At 36.2% G+C, this 27,639-nt stretch overlaps 1 protein-coding gene across 1 annotated transcript; it reads right to left on the bottom strand.

Moving 5' to 3' along the window:
• Nucleotides 1-71: 71 nt before the first annotated feature.
• Nucleotides 72-27,639, bottom strand: LOC110720890 (nuclear pore complex protein NUP214-like). The gene is made up of 17 exons (XM_021899973.1): nucleotides 26,877-27,639; nucleotides 26,575-26,783; nucleotides 24,350-24,515; nucleotides 23,103-23,240; nucleotides 20,677-20,801; nucleotides 18,112-18,224; nucleotides 16,064-16,197; nucleotides 14,807-14,972; nucleotides 13,645-14,524; nucleotides 12,658-12,810; nucleotides 10,306-10,363; nucleotides 9,751-9,884; nucleotides 6,069-6,193; nucleotides 3,829-4,177; nucleotides 2,542-2,716; nucleotides 521-2,359; nucleotides 72-442 (listed from the first exon to the last, which is right to left on the bottom strand). Exons 1-17 carry the CDS (start codon nucleotides 27,094-27,096, stop codon nucleotides 330-332), a joined length of 5,097 nt encoding a protein of 1,698 aa, XP_021755665.1. The 5' UTR covers nucleotides 27,097-27,639; the 3' UTR covers nucleotides 72-329.

Below are 27,639 nucleotides of genomic sequence, written 5' to 3'. Positions count from 1 at the left end.
ATTCAAAGATGCAGAGATACAGCATCTTGAAACGATGTAGCTTGAAAAATTAAAGAGCAAGGGACATTAAGGAAAGTACAAGGACAAGAAGTTAATTTTAATTAAATGACTGCTTGATATAATGACTGCTTGATATTGCTTTGCTGGCAATAAGCACATTCACTTGTTCCAAATTACATGCAACCTTTTTTAATCACTATAACAAAAGCCTACAGTAAACAGTAGGATCACAAAAAAGGTAATATCCTCATGAGGAACTCTGAATATACACGGGCTCAGCCGCTCACAAATCAGCTTCAGAGGTCTACCACTGTTTCCATTCTTGCGAACTATTTTCTCATTTGCGTAAATAACTCTGGTGGTGCAGGTCTTCCTCCAACACTGCTACCAAACGCAGAAAATCCAGTATTCACTGGTTTACCGAAAGCACCAAATCCACCAGCTGCAAAATACAAACAGAATTAATCAGCTAAAAAACTTTATGAGGTGCAGAGGCCAGAAGTATTCTCAGGAAACTTACCCCCACCCGCAGCACCAGCAAACCCACCTCCGCTTGGGGCCGCAGCTGCAAAACCTCCTCCGCTTGGAGCAGCAGCCGCAAATCCTCCTCCACTAGGAGCTGCAGCAGCAAATCCACCTCCACTAGGGGCTGCGGCAGCAAATCCGCCCCCAATAGTAGCTGCATTAGCAAAACCGCCACCAAAGCCACTGGCCACAGAACTAATGCCTGCAAATCCACCAACTGTGGCTGTATTTTGAAAACCACCAGCTGGAGATTGAGGAATTCCGAAACCACTGCCAGGTAAGCCAGCACCAAGTTGCCTTGATTGTCCAAATGAACCAAGAACCGACCCCAAAGCCTGTTGTCCTGAGCCAATCTGTGATGGCTGACCAAACCCACTTCCCGAGGAAACCTGCTGAAGTGGATTCGCAAAACCAAATGCACCAAAAGAAGCTCCTGTATTTGAGGACTGTGAGGGTTGGGAAGCCTGCAGAGATTGAAAACTAAAAGATGCAGGGCGGAACAACTCTCCAGAAGGAACATTTAGAGATATTGAACTCGACATAGTTTGTGGTGCACTAGTAATTGGACCGCCAAATGGATTAGATTTGGGAGTTGTAGCATTGGGTGCTGATCCTAAACCAAATCCAGCCAGGCTTCCCAGAGAAAGCTCTGCAGTTTGATTTGTCTCAGGTGCTACTTCCTCCATTTCATCTTCTTGGGCAACAGTAGCATCAATATCACTCTTTCCACCAGCTGTACCTCCAACTTCAGGAGATGTTGGGGATGGTGTGACTGCTGCAGATTGCTTTTCTGGAGTATTTGATACCATATTAGATACATGTGTTGCAATTTTGTTCATATCAGGGCTTGAGGCAAGTGCTTTTGGGACTTCAGCTGAAGTAACAGATGGCATCAAATTCAAAAAATTTGAGCTGCCACTGGTTGTAGAGGCCAACTTTTCAGGAGACTGTGGAGTTGCAGCCAGATTATTAGCTGCACTTTCTTTCTTCGCAGCAACTTGAGGCCCTACCTTTGAAAGCTTGTCGGCTAAATTCATAGAAGGTCCAGTAGAATCAGAATCTACCACTTCTGTACTTTTGGAAGACGGAGAAATCACAGGAGCTTCTTGTGGAGTAGAAACCGAAATTGGTGATGTCGGGAATCGTGAAACCTCCTTAAAATGGCTGGAGGTAGACGAGGACGAAGATGCTGCAAGAGAGGAAGATACAGAAAAGGCTGAAGAGGAGAATTGTAAGCCTTCCTTGTTATCCTTGGCCATCTCTGTATTGGTTGTAGATCTAACCACAGATGTAGTTGGTAAGGTCTGCATACTCAGATTAGGTATTGAAGAAAAGTTGACTGGTGGAAAGACTGATGAAGGTGAGGCTCCAACATCTTGCTTACTAGTCGAAACAAAGCTTTGATCACCAACAGGCTTTGTTGTTTCAGTCTCCTTTTTACCAAAAGTTGGTATTTCACCACCTTTTATTGAGAAGGAGAATGGTTGTGAATGATTCTTTTGGATGAGTGATTCTTCTTTGCCAAACTGTAACAAAGACGGCACTGTGTCAGCTGCAGAAGTACCAGACCTGTCAATACTCCCTATCTGACACCCTGGTCTTTCTGCAGTGGAATGAATATTTCCTTTATTTGAATTTGGATCAACAAATGGTGATAATAATGATGAAGATGAAGAAATGTTTTGGGTAGCCTTAATACTATCTCCTTGATTAAACTGCCATCTGAGAGGCTGCTCAGTTTCAGCCTCTGACAGTCCAGGGATGCTTCCAGTCCACTTGAATTTGGATACGGCCGCTGTATCAGCGCTGAGCTTTTGTGATGTGTCATTGCGTCCTGTGAAATGTATAATTTTTCAGATTGCAATTTATTTTCTTTGTGTTTGAAGGGAAGAGGAGGGGAGGGTGGGGGGGTTGGGGGGGAGGTTGAGTGGGGATTCGGTTAAGGAATCTTTTCAAGCAAACTTGTTAAACATGAATTTAACAAAAGAATACCAGTCTCTGATTATCCTTGCTTACCATTTCTATCTTGCACAGAAAGAACCTTGGAATGATTGGCTACTGACCCTTCCATTTTGCCAGGACTAGCAAATTGCTTATCCATTGAAGAAAACAAACCTCCAACCTTCTGGCGCTCATTCTGTACCACCATCCTTTTTACTGTTGTTTTAGCAACCTCAAAGTTTGCCCAATTCTGAAAAGAAGATTAATAAGGAACTAGAGAAAAATATAGATAAGGGAAAGCAAACCACATAAGCACCTGAATAAGAATCAACATGCCTCATTAATGGATGAAAATATAATGATTATCTGCAGACATGAATTGTACTAACAGAAAATATTTTAGTAATCAAGCTGTCATTAGTATTATTAACATATTAGAGCATAAATGAATGCCTGGCTTAATTAATGTCATCAAATATGAGATTTAGGAAAGAACATAAAGGCAGCAGATGATAATGAATAATCTAAGACTCCCAAGTCAAGTTTGAACATTTGTAATAGTCCAGCACCTTTCATACATAAACTCAGGCATTATATATCGATTTCTTAAAAATAAAAACTAAAAAAATACTTAAACCTTGACCAAACTGCATTAAGTTCCTTGTTTGCAACTTCTACTGATGCAATGTGATCGTTTCGCATCAATAAACAATATAATCATTACTAATTAACTAAACAGAATCAGACCAAAAGCAGCCTCTTGCCACCTATGATTGTGATTTGTGAATACATTAATACAATGGCTACCCAACACCAGTAAATTCTTCGATTGCAGGTCACAGCCTGTAATTTCAAGGTAAGAAAGAACAGATTTAAAGATCCCATTTAGTCCTCTTTGGCAACAATAATTCCCATACAGGTCATTTATTTAATGATACTCACGATTCGTTATACATGGTACTTGGTTTCTCACTCATAATCATATCATACCAAGCAAGGGTTTAAAGAATTTCATTTTCTGTCGATACAATATCGCAATTGGCAAGCTTTCCCAGATTACTCAATTTTTGAGTCTAAATTTTTATTACCAATCAGATGGCAAGACACTTGCCACATAATCTTCAGAGATAACATAATATCATACTCGCCAACATTTGGACCATTCTCAGTTCTCACATGGCATCCTCACTTAGGGTGATAGACAAAATGAAAATTAAACAAAAACAAGGCAGCATATTAAATTTTCTAGAGTGTACTCAGGGTTGTACAAATATCATTCACATGGAAACTTCACAGGACAGAACATTGAAAGCTGTAGCATGTGGGAATAAGATCATAGAAGCAGTTAAAGAAAATCTTTACCCTATCTAGCGAGTCCCTCCTTCTCCTCGCAGTTTCAGGCTCAGGATTGCTTACACCCGTCAATTGGATCCTTTTAGAATCATTACGAGTTTCACCCGAGCACAAAACCAATGGATGCCTGTTTGAAGGAGAATTCATCACCTTTACTGTGCTAGGAGAACGAAGAGGACCATCAGGGTAAGGTATTCCAATAGACTCAAACACTTGCTGTTTCACAGTAGCTTGTTTTGTAGGAGGTGATTTGATGCTCAGTACAGCCATTTGTTTGGACAGAGAGTCAGAAAGTTGATTTGCAGCAGCTAGCTGTGAAATTGCTGCATTATGAATAGCATGCAATGACTGGTTGTGCCTGCAGAATAATTTGTAAAGTAAATATGACAGAAACCTTTTTTGGAGGGGAGAGGGATGGGACTACAAACAGTCAAACAGAGAGTCAGATTCTTTAAACATTATGAATATACCAATGAATGCTGGGTCATCTGTTAAACATTCCCCACAACAAGGAGGAGCTTCAAGGAATTGGAAACAGGTATTATTGAAACTACTGAGGTCTTTTGGATAAACTATAGAAACTACTTGATAAAAACATGATTCATTGAAAGGACAAGAAAAGAAATCTCAGAGACCCAGAGTTATATTATTATTCAACCATAGCTCCTAGAATAGACTTTGCCAACAACAAAAACAAACAGTGAATCATTATTAAATCATTATTTCTGACGTCACTTCTTTCAGCATCTGAAATTAACAGTGATGACATCTCACTGGGCATGATGCAGCACAATTTCCACTTTTCCAGCACTAGGACTTAAAAAAGCATGACACTTCTATGTTAAACGAGTAAATGAATGAATCACCGATGTGTTATAGACCCGGTGTCTGCCACCACTAAGCCAACAAGGAATACAGTAGCACACTAGCACTAGAGGACAAAAGCAATTAAGAAAGCACTAAGGAGAAGGGGAGCATGGGACTGATTCCTGATTTTGTATGGCAGCAGTAGAGGACAAGAACAATTAATATTAGGTTAATGTTTTGTAATGTGGCTTTTGTATAAAAAGTGTAGTAGTGAAGGCAGTAGGACATTATGTGAATTGTGAAGAACTATGTTGAGAGTAGTAACCTCAAGTTACTAGGAGAGTGATAACCTAAAGCTATTAACCTACCCTTTGTAACCTTTCAGCCATTATCAATCAATATCTAAAGCTTTCACCTTTATTAACCCTTAGATTCATATAATATTTTTAATCAGAAAATCAGTCTATTACACAATGTGAGGTCCATAGACAACAAAACACATGCTCATCAAGCCAACATACAAATAAGACCAAGACAAAAGGACCCCGTAAATTTGAGCTGTATAAGAACTCCATAAGTATCATATAGTCCTGTCACAGGTCATACACTCAGTTAAATTGAACATATTAACTACGTCAGATGACCTCTTCTATGTTCTTTATCTTCCTTTTCCTTTCTTGACGGGCTATAACCATAAATCTCTCATTATTATAAGAAAAAAAAAAAGTACATTAAAGGCCCACAGACAGGAATAGCTAAAAAATACGGAACCATGACACTAATTGCTTCCACAAGACTCCTAGACCACAAAAATGCCAGAGAATGAATACTCTGTTTCTTTCCTAGAGAATTTTCGTCACTTAATTAGTGAATGAATAACCCCAATGTCAATAAAGTTTCTTTCCTAGAATTTACTTAGCAAAAGAAAAAAATGATGATAACACTAGTATTTAGTACATACTCTGTTTATTCCATTTTAACAGACAAATAAACTTTTTTAAATTGTTCCACATTATCTGTCATATAAGATATCAAAACCCCAGAATTTGTTTGCTTAAGATGTCAATAGAATATTACTAGACAGTTTTTAAAATAGGTGCATCAAATAAAATTTCTGAATACTTGTGTATAGCCTCGTATGGCAATTAATTGGGAACAGATAGTATATAGTAAAATCTTTATGTTTCAAAGATGTTCCGCTTACATTAGATCAATTAATTTCAGGTGAAGAAAACAGAACCTTAAAATGTAAGGATATAAAAAAGGTCACACCCATCACAACTTTAAGCAAATGGCACACTTCAAGCATCTGACTTTTTAAATAAAAATAAATAAAAAATAAAACATAAATGAAATAAAAAAAATGCTCATATGTTGCAACGTCACGCAAGTGCAGACCCCCCATCACTGGAAGGTGCTGGCTGGATGAAATAATTCAATACCTTGATGACGCAGATCTGGAATTGAGAGCTCGAGAAACCAAGTTTTCCCCACTGCTTTTACCAAACAGGTTCAGCTCAAGATTGTTGAAATGCCTTTCTAGTTCGATCATCCGGTTAGTCAGATCCTGTGCAAAAAAAAAAATTGATAGATGATCCACTTGTTAGAATACTTAGAATAACAATAATGACATATCGTAGCCTTGTATCCTCAGTCAATTTTAATGGAGCAATTAGAATATTAGATTCAGAGGCATCCGTCCTTAATTTTGTTTTTAAACCTAAACTACATTTCATACAGATTTACAGGAGCTACAGCCACTCTTCTTCCGCATCACTACCTCAGTACCAGCCTATCCTTATAATCCGGTTAGTCATGATCGCCACTGTCACACTCTATGACATAAAATCCCTTGTTTCCCTCCGTCATCATCAAAAGCACAACAAAGAAGCACCTGTATAAAACTTCAGATCTGAAGTTTTAATGCTCGAATTCAACTATAAATTCCAATCTAGAGTGCCCAAAAGAAATATTCTCCAAACAGATTTTCATAGTAGGAATTTGTATTTGAAGATCTGACATAAAGGTCACTATCAAGATACATCAATCCTCAGGCAAAATCCAATCATAAATTAGTGTAGAAAATAATGCAGACAAGCAAAGGGGGAATTGCAAAAGACTTCAAAGCCTATTGTTTAACAAAAAGATATTGGGTACTCTTTCTAGCTGAACAAAAGCACTACCCCTCCCCATCCAACAAAAAATTGAAGAAAATTAGGTGAACCCAAGTTTTGACACCCAGCTCCAGTGCATTTCTATCACCTATCTATAGGAACAACAAAAGCTGCATGACAGGTTTTACAATGGGTATATGTATAGTCCTAGAGTACAACCTACTGTGCTCAAATAAAGTTTATTACCAGTTTTCTATGCCATATAATTAAATATTCCTATACCAAATGATCATTACCAGTTTTCTTCATGGCATGGGTTTAGTAGAAGCCCTGAGTCTCCTGACCAAATGCTGTTTCCTACAGGCTAGAAAATTGGAAACAAGGCATGTAGCTCATGTTTCTTTCATACGATGTACATATTTTTTTTTTTTTTTTTTTGAGGAAATAAGATGTATAATCAAGGAAATCTATTAACTTATAGTAAAAGCGAATAACCAATGACACTTGTCATTACCTTGTGAAAAATTTTCCCGCCTTTTTCGCTTTATTTTTTTTTTTTTCTTTTTTTGCAAAATTTTTAAGTAAACTATTTATATCTTATGATATTTTCTTTTCAGTTTGACAATCATATTCCATATATACCCAAATGAAATATTTCTACATATCTTTTATATACTTTATATTTTGTAATATTATTGTCAATAAGATATGGACGGCTACAAGGACCCCGCAAGATTTGAGGAAGAGCACCTTGATCCCGGTCTATAAAAACAAAGGAGACGCTCAAGATTGTTCTAACTATAGAGGGATCAAGCTTATGAGCCACACTACAAAGTTGTAGGAAAGGGTGATTGAACATAGGTTGAGAGCATACACAAGCATTTCGGATAACCAGTTTGGTTTTATGCCGGGGAGATCTACTATGGAAGCAATCCATTTGATAAGACAAATAATGGAGTTTTATAGGGTAAAGAAGAAGGATCTCCATATGGTCTTTATTGATTTAGAGAAGGCTTACGACAAGGTGCCAAGAGAGGTACTTTGGTGGGCAATGTTGAAGAAAAGTATCCCACGAAAGTACGTGGATCTGGCTAAGGATATTTATCGGGATGTGTCAACAAATGTGAGGACATGTGGAGGGTTGACATAAGATTTCCCTATTACAATCGGATTGCATCAAGGGTCTGCATTAAGCCTTTTTCTTTTTGCAACGGTTCTACATGAAGTAACTAGACTAATTCAAGATGAGATTCCATGGTGTATGTTGTTCGCAGATGATATCATTTTGGTGGATGAAACTAAGGATGGAGTTAATGCCAAGTTGGAGCAATGGAGGCAAAGGTTGGAATCTAGAGGGTTTAAGCTAAGTCGGAGTAAGACTGAGTATTTGGTATGTCGTTTTGGTACTCAGAGGAGGACAAGCAATGAAGTGGTGAGTTTGGATGGAAAGGATTTGACCATGAGTGAATGTTTTAAGTATCTAGGGTCGAGCATCCAGAAGAATGGTGACATTGATCTAGACGTGGCCCACGAGACTAAGTCGGGGTGGCTTAAATGGAGAGAGGCCACGGGAGTGTTATGCGACCGAAGCATTTCCTTACAGCTGAAGGGAAAATTCTACGGGACTGCCATAAGACCAGTGTTGCTCTATGGTACAAATTGTTGGGCTTCTAAGAATGAGCACATTAAAAAGATGGAGGTTACAGAAATGCGCATGTTAAGGTGGATGTAGATAGAATCAGAAATGAGGTTATTCGCAAGAAAGTAGGTGTGGCAGACATTAAACTAAGGGAAAATCGCCTACGTTGGTTTGGGCATGTAAGACGGAGACCCGAGGGTGCACCGGTGCGAAGAGTGGAAGAGTGGGACCATGGAGGGGTTAAACGAGGGAGAGGGAGACCGAAAATGACTTGGTTGGAAGGAGTTAGGAAGGATATGAAGTGTATGGATATGCATGAGGATGAAGCATTGGATCGTAAGGAATGGAGGAGGAAGATTTATGTCGATGACTAAACAGAATAATCAAATTTGGTTCATGTTAGCCGACCCCACTTATGGGATTAAGGCTTTTGATTGATTGATCGATTATTGTCAAAAATATTTAACAACCGTGCATTCCACGGGATTTTAACCTAGTAATTCATTAAAGTATGGTCTTAAAGTCTGACCTTTATCATCACAACCTTAAGCGTTACCGTAAACACTACGGAGTATTATCGAATTAAACATTAAAAAATAAACGATATGAAAAAAATAAAAATAAACAAATAAACAAATAAATGACATTTTAATTCTTGTAAGTTGTAAAAAAGTGAATCCATTAACTTATACTAAAAGCGAATAACCAATGACACTTGTCATTACCTTGTGAAAAATTTTCCCGCCTTTTTCGCTTTTTTTTTTTTTCCTTTTTTTGCAAAATCTTTAAGTAAACTATTTATACCTTATGATATTTTCTTTCCAGTTTGACAATCATATTCCATATACACCCAAATGAAATATTTCTACATATCTTTTATATACTTTATATTTGTAATATTATTGTCAAAAATATTTAACAAACGTGCATTGCACGGGATTTTAACCTAGTTTCATATAATAGTTATCAGCTTATCATGACATTTTAAAGCAAACCTCCAGTGCTTCACCCTATGAAATTACAAAAAATAAATAGGACACGATATTTATTAAATCCAGACATGCCATGCAAGTTATCTAAATCCCCAGGCAAGCCTGAAGTTTGTTATGAGTTTCTTGTGCAATTGAGTCTAACTAACCTGATGACTTTTGCCATACAATTAGTAGTACCAACAAAACTACACCCAGATACTGCAACAAAATAGGCCAGTGACTAGCTTCATTTACACAGTTATACAATGTTCTTATAACAAGGATGAAAACCCGAGTTTTGGCACCAACAATGAGTATTGTAGAGATCAATAATCCACTTGAGCAAGCATAACGGAAAAAACTTTCACTTGTGCTTTTGTAACACAAAAAAAAAATGTACCTGACTCCGATTTAACACGTTTAGTCGCTTTTGATCAAGTTCTGAATTTAACTTTTGACGATTCCATAAATCCCAATATTGTCCATCAGTAGTCTGCCTCACGACACCTTCCATGTGTGTTTTCCTTGCCAAAACTGTAACACGATTGAACCAAAACACCAAAGTAAAGGCCAATTAGTCAGGTCAGAAATTAAGGCAAGTAAAACTATTGATAGATTGGAAGGTAAACATTTGAAAAAATACCAGAGTATCGTATCGCTGAGTAATTAGAAAACTAATAAATGCATTGCATTGGGAAACTTGCAACGCATTAATGTATTTTGAATGTTAGATGTAATATTAGACAATTAAATGGAGCCTTTCTATTCATGGTAACTTCTGTTAAGGACAAGAAAACAGATTCTATGGATTTTGGATAAAGCAAGGGTGAAAGGCTCATCATAAAAGGAGCCCAGAAAATAACATAAAAAGAAGTAGGAACAATCACAAAAAAGCCAAAACAGGGAAAATCAAATGCAGAAGCACAGCGAATTGAACTTAGGTGCCAGTAAATACCTTGTACAGTCTTATCAAGAAGAAGTTGGATCTCTCTATGTTGTTCCTCTGTATGATTCTTCAGAAAATATAAGCAAATTAAAATTAGTAAAAAGAGTGTGTGTTTTTTGTGGGTGGAGGGGTAATAAGTATCATAAATTGATGTAACAGAATAGGTAAGTAAAAAATCAAACATCACGCCAATGCAAAGTGCGTCAAAAGCAGTAAACTAATTACTACAGCATAAAGGCAAGTCAACGAGAAAGGTTCCACAACATCAAGCCTTAAAACACTAAAAATTCCTAAACCACATGAAAACAATATTCAGATCATCTAAATAAAGGAGTTAGGTAAAAAAAAACAAATTTTAAAAATTATATACTCTCTCCGTCCCATAATATAGTTCTTGTTTGTGTTTTTTCACGGTATTTAAGAAATAGGAGGAAAAAGTGGATGAAGTACATTAATAAAAGTGAAAAGAATTATAGACAAAAGTTAGAGAGAGAAAATGGAAAAAAGTACAAGTCATGTGCAAAATTCAAGGGTAATTTAGGAAGTACAATGAATAAAGTTAAAAAAGTGAGGGTATAATGGTCTTTATATACTATCCAAAAATAGAAATAGAAACAACATTTTGGATCTCCAAAATAGGAAAATAGGAACTATATTATGGGACGGAGGGAGTATATAAAAAAAAAATAATAATAATAAAACATGTGGCTAGTAAGAGATGCTAGGGAACAAGTGGGAAGAAAACTAGATTGTGCAGAATTACCAACTCCTTTCTCACCAGAAATTAATATTTCACTCATGGAGTGAATGAAGTGTCATATCAATGAGCGAAATAAGCAAGTGCATGGATGCCCTTTAAAAAGTAATAGAATGGTTCAAGTAATAAGTGCCAAGTTTCCAATGCCTCTCAATACCCATGGTTAAAAAGAAAATTCCTAGTCTAGTTAGAGGCCTTAGAGCTTATCCAAAAAAAAAAAAAATACAACTATTAGCTGCAATCAATATCACTTGGAAGGAAAGGCTTCTCCACATATATCCCCATTTCATGGAGGTTCCAATAAGCATCCTATAGCTGTCATCTGATTCCTTAGATCAGATATGAATTCTGAACATCAAACCAGATCATACAAGACATAATTCAACAGATCCAAAGTCTAGTGAACTTCCAGCTAGCCTACACAGCTGGAAGTAGGGTGGAGAATTATGGGGAGAAAGAAGATAGAACAGAACAGTACGAAGCAAGAGCATGATTTGCATTATGGCGACATTAGACACCCCAACACTCCATAGAGAAATTCAGAAATCACATGGGATCAGAATAGTTGATACTTGATAGAAAGGCAGAAAGAGGAAGGCTTATGGCACAAAGGGAGATAATCAGACATCAATTGAGATATTATAAATTTTTTAATTTAAAAAAAAAAAAAAAAAATGCTGCTTCCATGCATGTTAACCTATATTTGCTTTGTTCTACCCAATTTTGCGTGGCATCCCTCATCATTGGTCATACATTTTATAGTTATAAATACCATTTGAACTTCTTCATGGTCCTGTAATTCAGGCTCACTTCAATGCTGGTCTGGCTTGGGCCTAGGGGTGTACTAACAAGCCAAGGAAAAGAGAAAACCACAAGCAAAATGCACCACCATAGCACCACTAGGGCTTTAGTTACTAGCTTACTATAAGGGTGAGATTGATAACAATTGAGCCCATAACCATGGAAAAGGAAGCCCATATTATCTGAAGTCTCTGCTTCTTGATCCTTGATGATATTGCTTTATTTCATATCTTTGAGAAAGCCCTCATTGCCAGTAACTGTATCATGGTCAAATTCCTCAAAGGTATTACAAGGTAATATCATATACATCTTGACATGCTCACATCCCCATAAAGACCTATAGGTGGTGTATTGTTGTATCTAAGCCAAATTCGTTTAAAGGAACATCTCAAGTCTCTCCAGGTGTAGCGAGGAGTAGAGTTGAGTAATCTCCCCACCTTAACTCCCAAAGTCACAATATAGAGTAAGTCTAGTATACAACATGCCTAGCTATCCTAGATCGCAAAGAAGGCAAACCTTTGTAAGGTTGACCATTTCCACTTGGCTAGCAATATAGAGTAAGTCTAGTATACCATTGCCACTTGGCTAGCACTATAGATGAAGCCGATATAATAACCTACGATCCTATACACATAGTTAAACATAACAGCCAGTGTAGTTCATGCCACTTGCAGAATCTAGCAATGAAAAGTGTACGCAGCCATAATTGTAAAGTATAAACAATCAAAAACTGCAAAAAACAGTAGCAATCAGCAAGAAACCACAGGCAATGCAAGACTGACTAAGTCTACATAATAAACTACCTGCCACACTCTATTCCTTTCAGAGAGACCATTCATGCCTTCCTCTAGAATTTTAAGAGAATTTCTATGAGCAGCTGTGCAAATATCCTTGAAACCTCCCTCTTCTTCTATAGATTTGAGAAGTTTATCCAACTCCTTTGCCATATTTTGTACCTAGCAAGAATTAGAAATTATGTGAGAATCTCAGGTTCAGACTTCAGACTCAATAAACACACTCTAGAAAAGCCTATACCTGCAATTACATAAATCATTCAAGCAAAACAAGTCTCCACTATTTAAAGGAAAGACAAAGGAATCAATCAGTGCATACCCAAAGTAACATCAACACCCCGCCAATGACCATGACTGTTATATAAGACTAAAAGCTAAAAATGGAGACCTAGAAATAATGGATAATATAAAAATATCAAGAAGAGACGAAGATATTCCATAACCCTTCGAATGCCAAATATTAAGTAATTGACAGTTTGGTGCAGAAACCGGCATAGAAACATTAGGAATGGAGCTATGTAAAGCTGCTATACAATGTTAACGAGCAGTGGTGGATTTGAGGAGGGCAGAGTGACGCCAATACAAGAAAAAATATTAATCTCCATCCTTAAGAGATTGGCCCATTTCCTTTTTGATTTATCCTGAAAAAAATTTCCAATTTCCTTTTTATTTAACATGGTTCCCATAATCTCTCACTACTCCATTTTCTACCCAGAGTGCAAATTCTGCAAAAAGGAAGGGAAATATGTCCAATGATCAAAAAAATTCTAAGCTATATCAAGAATTCACTTAAAACTGATTATCTACTCATAAGATACCTTGCCACTCCACCCTCTCTCTAATAAGTAAACAAAATGGACGATCAAGGCAGGTCAAAGAGGAAGGAGATCATATGACAAGCTGGCTTTTAAGGCATGGAAGCATGAAGCAAACACTTACAATCAGCAAAACAAAAAAGAAACCATATTGCAAAAGGAAAAGAAGCAAGGATCTTACATTGGAAAATTGCTTGGGTAAATTCTGCTCAGAGTTCAGCTGCCCAAGAGGAGAAGATTTCCTATCATTACCAAACATTGGGGGCACACTTTGACCAGTTAAATTCTGTAATTTGCCACTTTCTTGTAGCAACATTTTTGAGCCAGGAATATTAGACGGTAAGCCAGACATGCCACTGCTAGTTATTGATTTTTGACTGTGGTCCACACCTTTCGTTGAAGAAACAAATGAATCTGATGGACGAGAACCAGAGTTTCTAAACAAGCTTTCAGAACTATTTGCTATGTTTGTGGATGTAAAAGGGCTACCAGATACGGTACTTTTGTCAAAACTTTGTGGTGAAAATAGAGATCTTGAATTCAGTACACCTGAGCCTCCCAGAAAACTGCCTGAAGTTGGGGGGGTTAGAGTTCTATTCAACTCACCATACTCAGTCTTCCAATTTTCAGTTACAACAGTATTTCCAGCAGCAGAACCTAAGCCATGCAAGCTCTTAAATGGTGACTGATTTGAATTTCCCTCTTCAGCCTGCCCCAATTGTCCAAAAGACTTAGAGTTGTTGACATCTGCCACCTCCTTCTGATGATTGCTTCCAGAAATTAGTTCCTTTCTGGTGTTCTGATCAAAATTAGTAATACCAAGAGTGTATGCCTTCTGCTCAGGTAGCTCTTGAACCTTGCTAACAGGAACATCAAGTGCAGAGCTAATTTTCTTTTTATCAGATTCACATAATCCCAAATCAAAAACAGATTGTTTAGACCTTTCCTCCTCCGATTGAAAAGGAGCTTTACTAACATTTGAAGGTTCAACAACAGATATGCTTTGCGCATCAGATGAAGCAACAGATAAATCCTGACTTGAGCGTTGAGACCCAGCAATACTGCAAGAACAGGAGAAAGTGATTCAGAAAATGGACAAGTGGGCAACATTAATAAGATTAGTGAGAGCAATTCAACATGTATTGGACTGAGTGGTCTCTCACTCTCAAGTATTTCCATTGGGACATTCTGATAGGACTTTACAGAGGATTCTTTCTATGATGTAAACTATTGTTTTCCAGCACTACTAGAGGATTACTGATCTTAACACACACACACACACATATATATATAGCAATTCATCAATCTCAACAACATTTATTGAGAAGACGAAGCCTTTTTACCTTGCAACATTGTACATAACAAGCTTCCCTTCAAGTGTCAAACACACAAGAAGGCAATGCGGTGGAAGTTCTCTCTCCTCTTCAACTCCGATCTTGACTTTCACGTTTTCATAAACTGAAGATTTGTCAGCACAAAGCCCAAGGACCAAGTTTTCATCCCCATTTTCTGAAATTTAAAAAAAAAAATAATAAGGATATGCTTCACTAGAGTTCATGGCTTCGTGCTTTACCTCTTAAAACCATGAAGATGTAAATATTTGCGAAATTCAAAGGAAATCAACAATCAATCTCATTTATCCAACCATTGAGTCCCAAAATGAAAAGTGTGAACATTTCATCTCGAAAATTTAAATCTTAGAATAAACCAATCCCATTCAACTACCTATTATGTCCCGAAAAAAAAAGAAAGAAGGGGCACAATACAGAATGATATATAGAAAGTTTGTGCAGAGCTATCTTTATACACCACTTTTTACATATAATCATCATTACAAAAAACAAAAAAAAAATAAAAAAAAAAAAATCCTTTTAAGACAATTTCTTTAATTAATGCAATTTAATGGTCTTTGTGATATTAAAATATCAAACGACACGAACTAAACTATACACAATGGGCCTACTTTTGTGTGTCATACATATTGTTTAAAGCTCTTAATAAATGTCAAATGGTCATGTCAATAATACAAATGATCTTGCGATATAGTTTTTTGGGGGGTAAACAGAATCAAGCTAGTTAATTAGTAAGCTGTGGTAAAAAAAAATGACTGTTTTCCAATATATATCCTAGCATAGAAATATATTACATAACTATTAGTAATTATGGAGTACTCCTAGTTTCTGCTTAGACATCTTATATGGTCATAAATGATTAAATTGTATAGGCATCGAAAATTGTAGGTGGCATGCGCCCTACATATTAGCAGTAAACAATTGACATGTGACAAGATGAAGCACAAAAATATTGCAAAAGCTCAGGCTCTAGGCTTTGGAACATAGGGAATCAACATTTGAATTATGTGTTGGCTTCTTTAAATTTGTCAATTATTAGCAACAATCACCTCAAGAAGATAAAGAATCTGACAAATGTTTAGAAGTGTTGGGTTTGTGTCTGCATATCCGAAAAATTAATAGATATATAGTCCATGCATTTTACGAGCTGGACATTGATTATAAGCAGATAAACTAACCATGCCTCTAGCTTCCTTTTATGGATACAGCATAGAGCTAAGATCCACCAGTAGCACAAAAATAATGTACCTTGAAGTTCTATTCTTGGCAGCCAATTATCTCTCTCAATGTCAACCACAGATACTTGGTTGTCACCTTGCGACCAATCAAACAACATGATATGTTGATCAGTATTCTTCCTATTAGAAACAAAAGCAAGTTCACTGCAAAAGTCCAAACAAGATCTCATTAATGAACACAAGTGAACATGACATTCTAATCAATGCTACTACTATTAAATAATGTTAAACTTCCAGGTGAAGATCAAACAAATTCAGTATTTGCTGCATTGCTCAACCAGAGAGTATAATCATACAAAAACTAGTGGAAGGTACGTCCAGTTTATGTGCAACTTTTGTTATAGACTGATGATACCAAATCTCCACAAGAGAACACACTGAAGAGCAGGGATGTAACAAACCAAGGATCACATGTTCATGCTGTCAAAAAAAAAATAACAACAAAAACACTGGGAGAAATGTGAGCTGAGATTATTGTAAGCAAAACAATTTCAGAGCATACACGTTACATGCCTTTATTAGTCATTAATCTGGATGGGTTAATTAATGCCTCAACTCTCCTTTAAGTTTATGATTACAACAGCTTGTCCAAGTATAGAATGACAGGATTATTCATCCTATTGTTTTGGATACGTTTTCTTCTTTGGATGGGCATGAGATCCATACATTGCCTTAAACTTATAACCTCCTTAAACAGCACTTGCGCTGTTGCCAAAGGGGCAAGGATTATTTATTAAGCATACTCGTGCTTTCCCTTCCTCGACCTCATTTTCCACTAACTTGTCCCCAACCCTCTTTTTTCCCTCAATGTGGATCAAAGGTTACCACACTCCAACTTTTCAAACATTACCCCCCCCCCCCCACTCCCCACCCAAAAAAAAAAAAAAAAAAAAAAAAAAAGACATTGTGCCTCCTACACAGATTTTGTTTCACAGAACTAAGATTACCCTATGGCCTATACACATAAAAATGATTCCCTAGACAAATAGTGGTTATTTAAAAATTATAGGAAATTAAAAATTATAGGAAATTAAAAATTATAGATATAAAAATGATTCCCTAGACAGAACTAAGTTTACCCTAAAAAAGGTTGAAGAAAATAATCTGTAACTAAAAATGAAAAGAAAACAAATTCTTAAGAGAGCAATGAAAGGATTTTGATTTTGTACAGAAATATAAGAAGAAATTGTAAGGGGGGTGATTTGGATGTATATTTATAAATTACCTTCTCCTCATATTCATAAAGCAAAACACATATATTCAACAGTGGTTTTACCGAGACAAACTCGGACAACAAAGCCATGTGGCAAGGCATGAATGAGTGCAGCAATAGGTGTGTCCAGCATGCTGCCCTCGTGAAGTGTGCATGCTTCAGCCCAGAAAACACGACATAACTTGAGAGAAGAATGAAGGAAGCAACATGAAGTGTGCAATTTTCATCTTGCTACCGAGGAGACAAGGATAATTGTTTTTGCATCATCACACGCCGACATGCCATTCTAAATTTCTTATAAGCAATATTTCATAATAGAAGCCATAGATAAATTTTCATAAAGCTAAAATGAGCAAGATTCCTAAAACTAAACCAGGCTTGAACACCTAGTACTTGGTACATGGCAGTCTAGCCAAATGACATAATTAATCATGAGGGTACCAGTTAATTAACCTTAATGGTACCAGTTATTTCCCTACTACCTACCACTTCCATACTCAACTCAACCACAGTTCAATTCCAAGACTTCAAGGCCCCTTAATACACAACTACACATGGTCCAATCACCTCCTATAACAACACCTATATCCCAGCACCTCATTGCAATCTCAGATGATCACTGGAGGCTAGCCAAGCAACATATCTCTCTCAGCTTTATCAGTAATAGAATTTACTGCATAGAGGCCCAAAAGAGCGGTTAGCTCTACTTCAACATCATTTTCAATTCAGGTTCTTATTCACCTTATTGAATCAACAAACTTAATAAATTAATCTGCATAGGTCTACAAAGGAAATACTATTGCAACAATAAGCCATAAGGGAAATGAGTTCATAAGTGAAAGTACCAATTTTCCAAATAATTCAAAAAAAGATGCGGCCCACAGCCATATGGCACAATATCATCAAGAATGCCAGTAAAAAGATCGCTAAAGTCCACTGAAACGAGCTTCGGAAAATCCTACAAGAATAATAAGGAGCTCAAAACGTCAAAAGTAAGTAAAAAAAAAACAAAAAGGCGGTGTGGACGATACACTTAGCAACTAATAAAACCAAGCATTCTTTCTCATTAAAGGTATCAAAAGAATTCAATAGCAACCTACAAAAAAAATGAATATCCACAATTTCCATTATCACTGTTGAAAACAGCAATCCTGCAATACATCTTGGGAAGATGATCGAAGATATACAAGTGATACTGGAAGTCAGAAGCAATGCAAGCCAATTCCAAACGGTACAAAAAATAATTATATGGACAATATTAAAGAAGATACAGAAATTATAAAGTTATAAAATAAAATAAAAGAAACCAATCACCCAGTAAGGATATATGGGATCCTCCAAAACAGCAGTCTATTTCTGAGATCATGATCAATTTTGACAATGCAATAAGCCTGATGGACAAACTAAGGGAAAAATAGAAAACAACTCAAAGAATGATGTTTTTATAAAGGTTTTTAATTTTATGAAATTTTAAACTAGGAGCATTTAAAACCAAAAAATCAAAGAATAGCATCACTTTTTAACGACTTTTGAGTTCATCAAATTCCTAACTCCTTTTGAAGGGATATTCAGAAATTGAGAGTCTAAAAGAACAGAATCACTAATTGCTGAAACTAAAGAAACGGACCATAAAGGGGCTTTGAAGTGTATGTGTGACCACCAAGCCTCGTATAATTGGATAAAGAAAAACTTTATTCATCACAAGAAAGAACAGAACAGCATTCAGAGGACCAGAAGTCTCTTCTAACGATCAAGAAATACAGAAAGACATATAAGGTGCGTCAATCACATTGAACATATCACATAATCATAGACAGGAAAACAATCCCAATTAGGGCATCACAATCAATCAATCAATCAAAGCCTTAATTAGGGCACCACAATGAAGCAAGAAAAAACACTATCTCAAACAGACTCTCAAATAGAAGATCCTCCCTGGTTATTCATTTCCATCGACAATAGGCAACAGCAAAGAATTAACATATAATGATACAAGGAAACCACCATAGAGCTTTCCCATTCTTATAGAACAGCATCAAAGCCTTAATGCTAAAACAGATGATATCCCTAAGAGTTGCTTACATTACTCTTCCTCCACTCACCTCTTTCCAATGCAATACGATCACGGAGATTAAGTTGTTTCATGCCCCTATTTACCCAGTCATCCCTTCCGACTAGGTCAACATTGGTTATCCTTGACACAGTTAATACTTTTATTATTCCAAACTTCCAATACTCCATTCTATGAGCCATTTCCCCAATGTAGTCATCAAACATGGAAACCCTCACTCCCCAAACAAAAGAATAAAGAGTAGCAATTACCTCACATTGTAAAAGTAAAATGAAAATGAGGAGAAGATACTTGCCTACCTTTCCATCCTATAAATATGTTGCCAAAGAGATTCAGATTCAAGAGTTTCCCACCAGGGGAATGTTCTTAAACACCTTATACATGAGGCCTAAACCATCTTGTTTAGAACGACAAACCTAATTCAACACCATAAGATTATATTTACCTCACATAAACTTATTCATATATAGTAACAACACCAACAAATCAAGCCGAATGTTTCTTTGCTTGAGTTAGGTTTATACATTGGGCCTAGTCAATATATGCATATCATATCTCCTCAAGACCCGGCTAAAAATACTTCCATCTCATGGGAGTAGCTTATATTCTTTAGTGAGCCTCATAAATTCCTGGTGCTATTCTAGACTGTATCTTTGTTACCTTTCTCATATATGTTATATTCATTACAAAGCGGATACCACAAGAACAAGTGTTAAAAAAAATTCTCCTCAGCAAGCCTCATAGAAACACTTCCGTTGATAGGGCCTAAAACTAGATTTTCTTTGGCTTTAAGGGTTCCCATCAAATACAACACTAAGATAAGTGAGCAGTAGAGATTGGTCACAAGCCTAGCAAAAGATGCAAAAGAAGCATGAGCAGGAAGTTCAGAATTAATCTCATTAACCATGGACTTTCCTAAAGTTAAGGCAATACACCAATCAAAACATAGGAAAAGCATAAAGGCATCCATGAATTTGTAAGTAAGAAACTAAAATAAACCCTTCATCCCCTCCTTAACCCTCAAAACTGTCCACAACCTCTCCCTTAACAGGAAGATGACCAAGTGATTTAACTGCCATGCTGATAAAGAATAAACCATCTTGAAACAACCCCCCCTTCCCATAGACACAAGAGCACCCCCTAGTTCGGTCATTGACTAAGACCCAAAAGCCAAAATATGACAAACACCTGTGACAAGTTCCCCTATAGATTAACTAGAGAATATATATTTAAAGACTTTATTGTATAACCCAGCTTCCTTGCTTATGGTGCATACGTGCATACAATAGATCATAATACTATGTTCCAAAAATCATGAAATAAAGAACGCTTGACTTACATCGATGATTTTTCCAGCTTTACTCGTGATAACTTGCACGAAGTAATTTTCTTCCTTGCCATCTTCAGTCTGCTGAAAACATCCTACCACGATACTGTCTGAGCGAACCCACTTGATGCTATCCACTGCCATGAAAACATCCAAGAATGTAAAAGGAAGTAGCTTAGTATCTCACATTGAATGCAACATTTGAATAATATTTCCAGCAAAGCCAGTTAGACTAGCTTGTTGTACTAGTTGTCTGTATAAAAGTGTTGGTATATAGATGTAAGTTGATAGCTAGTTGGTTGTTTAAAATGACCAACAAGGAGATTAATACAATTTATTGTTAAGTATATTTGTTTTAAGTAATATGGAAGTTGATCTAGCCACGTACAACTTGTAACATATATCTTGTTTGAATGCATAAATGATGGGAAAGGATAAAATATTACTCATATTTAATCATTGGATTTTCTCACAATCAGATGCCTTTCTTAAAAATAGTTTTCCAAATTTTTGAGGAAATGAATTCATCTCGTTTATAATATAATTTTATTTATTTAAATATTGTTGTGTCTCTTTTAATTAGTTGCATTTGTCTTTTTGCATAGTTTTCAAATGCTATGCACAAAGCTAAACCACCAAAAACCATCACCCGCAAGTAGGGATGGCAGTGGATCCAGGACCCTACCCAAACCTAAACCTGTCGGACCCTACCCCAAGATACGGGTATAGGTCATATTTTTAGACTCTATGGGTCCAGGTAGGGTATGGGTCTAGATGGCATAGGTAGGGTAAAGGTCTAGGTATAATGTTTTACCCACGGACCTAGAAGTAAATAGACCGGCACAATATGTTAAACAAAGAAAAAAGTTTCAAAGTCAAATTAAAAAAAAAAAATTAAAAACATTAAAAAAAAAATTAATTGGTCATGTTCTCGTGTAGTTGTGTTCTTAGTTTTTTTTTTATTATTATTATGGGAAAAAAAAGTAGGTATAGAACCCATATTGGAACATCAGCCTACCCTGCTAAACCCATTGGGTCCGGTTAAGGGTCTTAAAATTTCAGACCGTAAGGGTCCGAGTAGGGTATGAGTATGGATAAAAAAATTAGGGTCCTAGTATTACTAGATCCTACCCATTTTCATCCCTACCCACAAGAGGAGAAGGCCACCTCAGCACCATCTTATTAACTAATTCACCTGTCATCCGGAAGGAATAAAAGGAGAAAAAATTCTAGAAGTTGTTAGAGAATTTGTTATGTCTTAGACGTTATAAATAAGGGTAGAATATGGATGTAAGAAATCATTGAGAAATATATTGGAGTTTCTTCGAGAGAATTCTTGCCTCTCGAAAGTAGGAAGGGCTGATTGACTACCTTAAGCCAATTCGTATATTTTGCTATCTATTTTTGCCTTGTTAATTTCTGTCACCACTCTGATTCATAGCATCAATGCACATGTTTTAGCATCAATATCTTCCACTACGCATTATACAAAATTATAAAAAGTTTATAGTTAAAAATTACACATAGAGACGAATCTAACAAGTTTCCACATGAATTATGTTATTTTCTAATATATGGAGAAGAAAAAAATACCTTCACGGACTCCTAGGCAATTTTTGGAGTAGAGAGAGATAGAGAGAAAAATAAAATAAAGAAGGCCTATGTGATATGAGAGAGATAGAGAGAATTTATTAACTAATAAGGAAAATGATGCATCTAAATTGAAACTTTCATTTTTAGAAAGTGATGCATTTAAAAATGTCAATTTGCAAGAGATTTCCAGCAAATTGATGCTCCTAATCCAATCCACATAATAGAAACAACTTATTCTTGAATATTTGTGTACCTATTTCAATTCTTTAGGGTCGCAAATCAGTCCCTTATTTCACTATAATTTGAGAACATTTATGGGAAAGAATGTCAATTCGCAAGGATTTTTCAAACCTCTCTTTGGAAATCATTGCATTTACCAGCATTTTCAAATTAGCTGTTTGGACCCTAAAACGCTATTTGAGACCTCTAGTTATCAAACACCAGAATCGGCTTTTTGGCTGGTCAAACAGCTAAGTTGGCCTCAAACCGCTAAAAGCTCATGAAACTTCTCCTAACCATACAGGGCTGCAATTTACAGAATCACAAGGTTCAGATTTACAAGAGTTATCAACCATCCAGTAAGAGTGGAAAGAGAGAAAAAACAATATGGATAGATTTACACGTACAATCACATATATAATGATCTGTAAAGTACTTTACTTCATATTTCAAACACAAAACACTTTATCACCATCCATGCAGCCGGCAAGAGTTAGAAATCATACGCATCAAAAGCAAAATTTTATGAATTGTACATGGGACTTACAACCTTGTATCAACTTATTAGAGTTAAAATTTCTACATGGAGCATGGATAAGTCTACATCCACGAAGGGCATTACATACCTTTGATAGTGTCACTCTTGTCAGTCCATGTATCTGTTGGAAGTAGAACTTGTAAAATCTCTTCTAATTTTGAAGAATATATAGTAAGGTATTTTTTTCTCCCGACAGCAACAAAATTTCCATCAACACTCCTTCCAACTGTGTATGAATCAAGAAACAGCTCAATCAAGTATAATAGAAGTTACAAAACAAATGCAGAGCATCTAGACTGAATGTTGAAAGCATGAACATGCTGACATCGGCCAGCCAAGAGGTATACGTACTTCAAGACATGCAAACTTATTATGTTGGTTAATAATCAAACAAATCATGAACCGAAAAATAACAGCTAACAAGAGCTCATTGGAAGCAAAGAATCAGCAAAGTTGTGTATCAAGATAATTTCACCCTTGAAAATAAAAATACCAATATTTGTGAGTGATTGTGCATGTAAGAGAGAGTTGGTAAATATTATGCACCTGTGTACCTATACATTTGTGTGTGTGCGCGTATCAATATTTGTGTGGACACGAAACTACAAAACCATATATGAAAGCAATAAAGTATATAGAAGAACAGATATTGAGCCAAGCCTATATTCAACCATCAAAAGCAAAGTATAATAACATTAAAGTGAAACGTTTGACTCAAGAGTAAAATTCCAAACATAGCAACTCTTTAAACTCAAATATCTTAACTTTTAATGACAAAGACACACAAATAGTCATCAAATAGCAACATTGACAACAATTTTTAAATCTCTTTGCTCTAAGATTGTCATACATAAGTTGTTGCTCACTTGATTTCAAAGTAGGGAGAGAGAAATAGATTTTTTAATAAAATGAAATCGATTTGCAAATTTGGCCATAGCATAGTTGTGAAAATGTCATTAATGACATGGGTTAGATATTGATCGTTCAATTTACATACATACATATTACATACGCTCTCTCTTTTACACACTTTCACACACTCTCTTCAATTCCTTTGTAAGCTGAAAGATTTTTGCTATTTAGAGAAGCAGATTGAGCAACAAAAAGAGTGTTTACTCCTTTTGATTGTTATCTTAGAAGCTCAATTAAGGATTGATTTCAGAAGTCCTGCTTCTTAATCTAACTTTACAAAACACAAGAAATCAACCACCACTTTGTTTTTCCTTTTTACAACATTTAGTGTCAAAACACTGATAAATCCATAAATTAAAACAAAATATGCAATATTTGTTTAAGTACATAATCCATTTATGTAATCAGTTACCTAGCACTCACCAGCATCAACTTCATCCATCACATGTTTTAGACTCTTGTTTATAGCTCCATTAAAAACTTTCCCACCAGATGTAAGGACAATAAAGGAAGGATCTGTCTCATTGATCCAAAACATGTCCTTCACAGGGTTTGATTCGACAGAAGAGCAAAATGTAGGTTTTTTATCCTGCAAGTCACAGTGTAAGTAGCTATACAACAATAATTCAAATGCCGCATAGACTTCTATAGTTCTATATCAATATAATCCTAGTGCCTCTAGAGAGTCTCTTGCTTTAAACAAACATGGGATCACATGTACCACACATGCAATTTCAACCTTACCCTCGCAATAACATTGGTAACTAAAATGCCACAACCATTTGCTACTTCACAATAAGTCAAGACAAGCTATGGAACAATCATGCTATATTAAAAAAACATATATTAAAACATTTCAAAAAGCTATATGATCAAAGTAGAAGTCCAATATTCTCCTAAAAACTACATAGTGTGACACTGAAAAGATATTGTTAGGATCAACATCCAATTGAAGCATAACTCCTAGGCTCAACTTTTAAAGTACTAGTTAAATTTGGCAACTGCATCTTGATGGAACTTAATTACTGTCCTAGTGCATGTCCCTTGAGGTCTCAATGTCTTTTACTTTTATGATAAAGTGAAATTCTATTAAATAGGACTAAGAAGGGTACATTGAAGGCTAGTTGTCCTCTTCAAGAAAATCAATAAAGAGTATTCCAATCACAAATCCACACTTATCATCTAAAGTGCCTAAGAAAGAGTCGCATAGTTACCTTAGCCTGGAAGAAGAAGTGTTAGTTCCTGCATGTCCTAACCATTAATTCCATATAGTGTAGATAACTCTTTAAAGGAGATTGCTATAACAATATCCCCACAAAGAAAATCACTACAAAGACCTAATTATCATCAGCACAACCTCCCTTCTCTTTAGGTTGCAAACAAAGTACCACCATAGGCCCTTGACCAAAAAAGACTGTCCTAAGCTTTTCCAAAATTTTAGCCCCACACTGATAAATTTTCAAAGAAAGAAACTGAAAGGGAATGACAAGGATAAGTATTAATAAGGGTGAGATACCCTGTCAAGCTTAAAGAAGGCCTATCAAACCAGTCATATCTCCTAAAAGTTCTACATTATCCAATCCCAAAAGCAAATCACCCTCTAACTCCTTAAGATTACTTCCTAAGAGCACCAAGATAGATACTTGATCAGAAACCTCAAAAAAAAAAAAAGCAACCGCAACAAGGAAGACACCAACAACAACAACAAAGCCAAGGTCTTATTATCAAACTTGATAAGGTCAACTGCATAAACCAAAAATCTAACTTCAATGGTAATCCACAAAGATCTTCTTGCTCTATTCGCTTCTATCTAAAGATACGTGCCCTTGTAAACCCACCTTTTTAAAGGTATCGTTAACTCCTAGACACAATAAGTACAGATACAGTATAATCCACCCGAAAACACTGACTTCGATGAGGTATTATTATGTCTTGTCTGCTTAAAAACACCTTATCTCAAGAGCCTACATCACAGTCCAATTTTAATTTCTGCAATTTGTCCTTACAAGTCGTAAACCCTAATTCCCTGCCCACAGACCTTCAAAGAGTCACAAAGTCCTCTTTCATAATAAAAGATAACCTTAACTTAAACAATCACTGCCCTAACACATCACCAAAACCAGGTGAGCCCTCTTTCCGCCTCAAAACATCAAACACCTTGTTACTAACAACAGCAGCACCCAAAATATACATCTGCTCGCCGCAGAAGTATTCTACAATTAAGATAATCCCAGGGTGAACACCACCAAGCCTATTCATGGGAGTTGTGGCCAGGATACAAACACTAGTTAATATGTCTGGGAATCTTCCTTTTCTTGCTAACAAACTACAAAGAGTCAGCAACTCCTCTCAAATTTAGCCCTAACCTCTCTATGCTCCCGGAATGCAGCAACTTTATCATAATATCCATTGCCTATAAATTTCACCTTATGTTACAACCTTTGTCACTCATATATAAGATATATTCCAAAAACATGGATACCAATGGGACTCCTCCAAAAGCCCAATTCTATTCGAATAGTCATAACAAACAACTACTCCGTAATATAGATCACTAATTTCCACTTCAATAAGCTAATCAACTAATATAAATTAAATAACTTCTATAATTCAATACATGACTACAAGCATAGTGCAGAAGGTTTTACCATATTGAGAAGCGAATCGACAAAGAAGAACTGAATCTCCCCCTCAACAACCGCGGAGATGACCGAACATTCAGTCGAAAGAGCCAGTATCGAAACCCTACCAATAAGAACATCAACAACACACAAATCCTGAACAGAAGGACCACTTCCTTTATCCTTAATCTCCTTGGCCGCCGCAATAACATCCGTAATGTTCGCAACACAAAATCCTGCTCAAATTATCAAACAATTACAACAAAAAATTGACAAAATTGATTGATAACAAAATCAAATTATAATTGTTGATTAATTAACTCGTTTACCAGTAGAATGAGCAGCAAATATGAGACCGGAACTTTCAGATATAACCAAGGGTTTTGCAGGAGGATTGTTTGCATCGAAAATCGAGCCGTCGGACATGATAGGAATAGAATCGCCGATTTTGCAGAAGAAATAGTCATTAGTTTCGATACGTTCCCCTTCAACTTGTTCTTCAACTTGTAAGGTTTTCTTGCTTGAACTGTAATCACTGATAACCGCCATTGTTGACGAGCTTGAATTGAGGATTCTTCGACTTGGTGTTTTCGCAGGAGAAATTGGGGATTAGAGTGAAATCCCTGGTTTAGGCGGGAATGAGAAACTAGTGAGGAGGAGAGTGAAGTTAATTATGTTCAATGCTTCAAGGTTGTGTTTGATTATTGAGTATGGCCTCCTAATGAATAATGACAATAACCTTTTTTTTTTTTTTTTTTTTTTGAAAGGGATGACAATAACCTATTAAGGAATGGCCTCCGAAACAAGGGCACGATACAGCATGACATGATATAACATATAATTATATAAAATTAGCACAATCGATGCATGATAATTAATATGGTAATGTGCGTGGATTGTGGAATATTAGTCGTGTTTACATGTTTTTTTTTTTAAATACGACATAATCTGCACGGAAAAAATAACATGACACGACACATTACCATGTGTGTCGAATTGTCGATGATGAGATCCACAGGATTCCACACTAGCCGAGTCATGGGTATGGTTAGGTGCGTTTTTTATGGAAAATCAATCAAATGACCCAACACA

This window comes from Chenopodium quinoa, unplaced genomic scaffold, assembly GCF_001683475.1.
Source record: "Chenopodium quinoa cultivar QQ74 unplaced genomic scaffold, ASM168347v1, whole genome shotgun sequence".
NCBI classification, from domain to species: Eukaryota; Viridiplantae; Streptophyta; class Magnoliopsida; order Caryophyllales; family Amaranthaceae; genus Chenopodium; species Chenopodium quinoa.
This window is presented reverse-complemented; position numbering and strand designations above follow the sequence as displayed.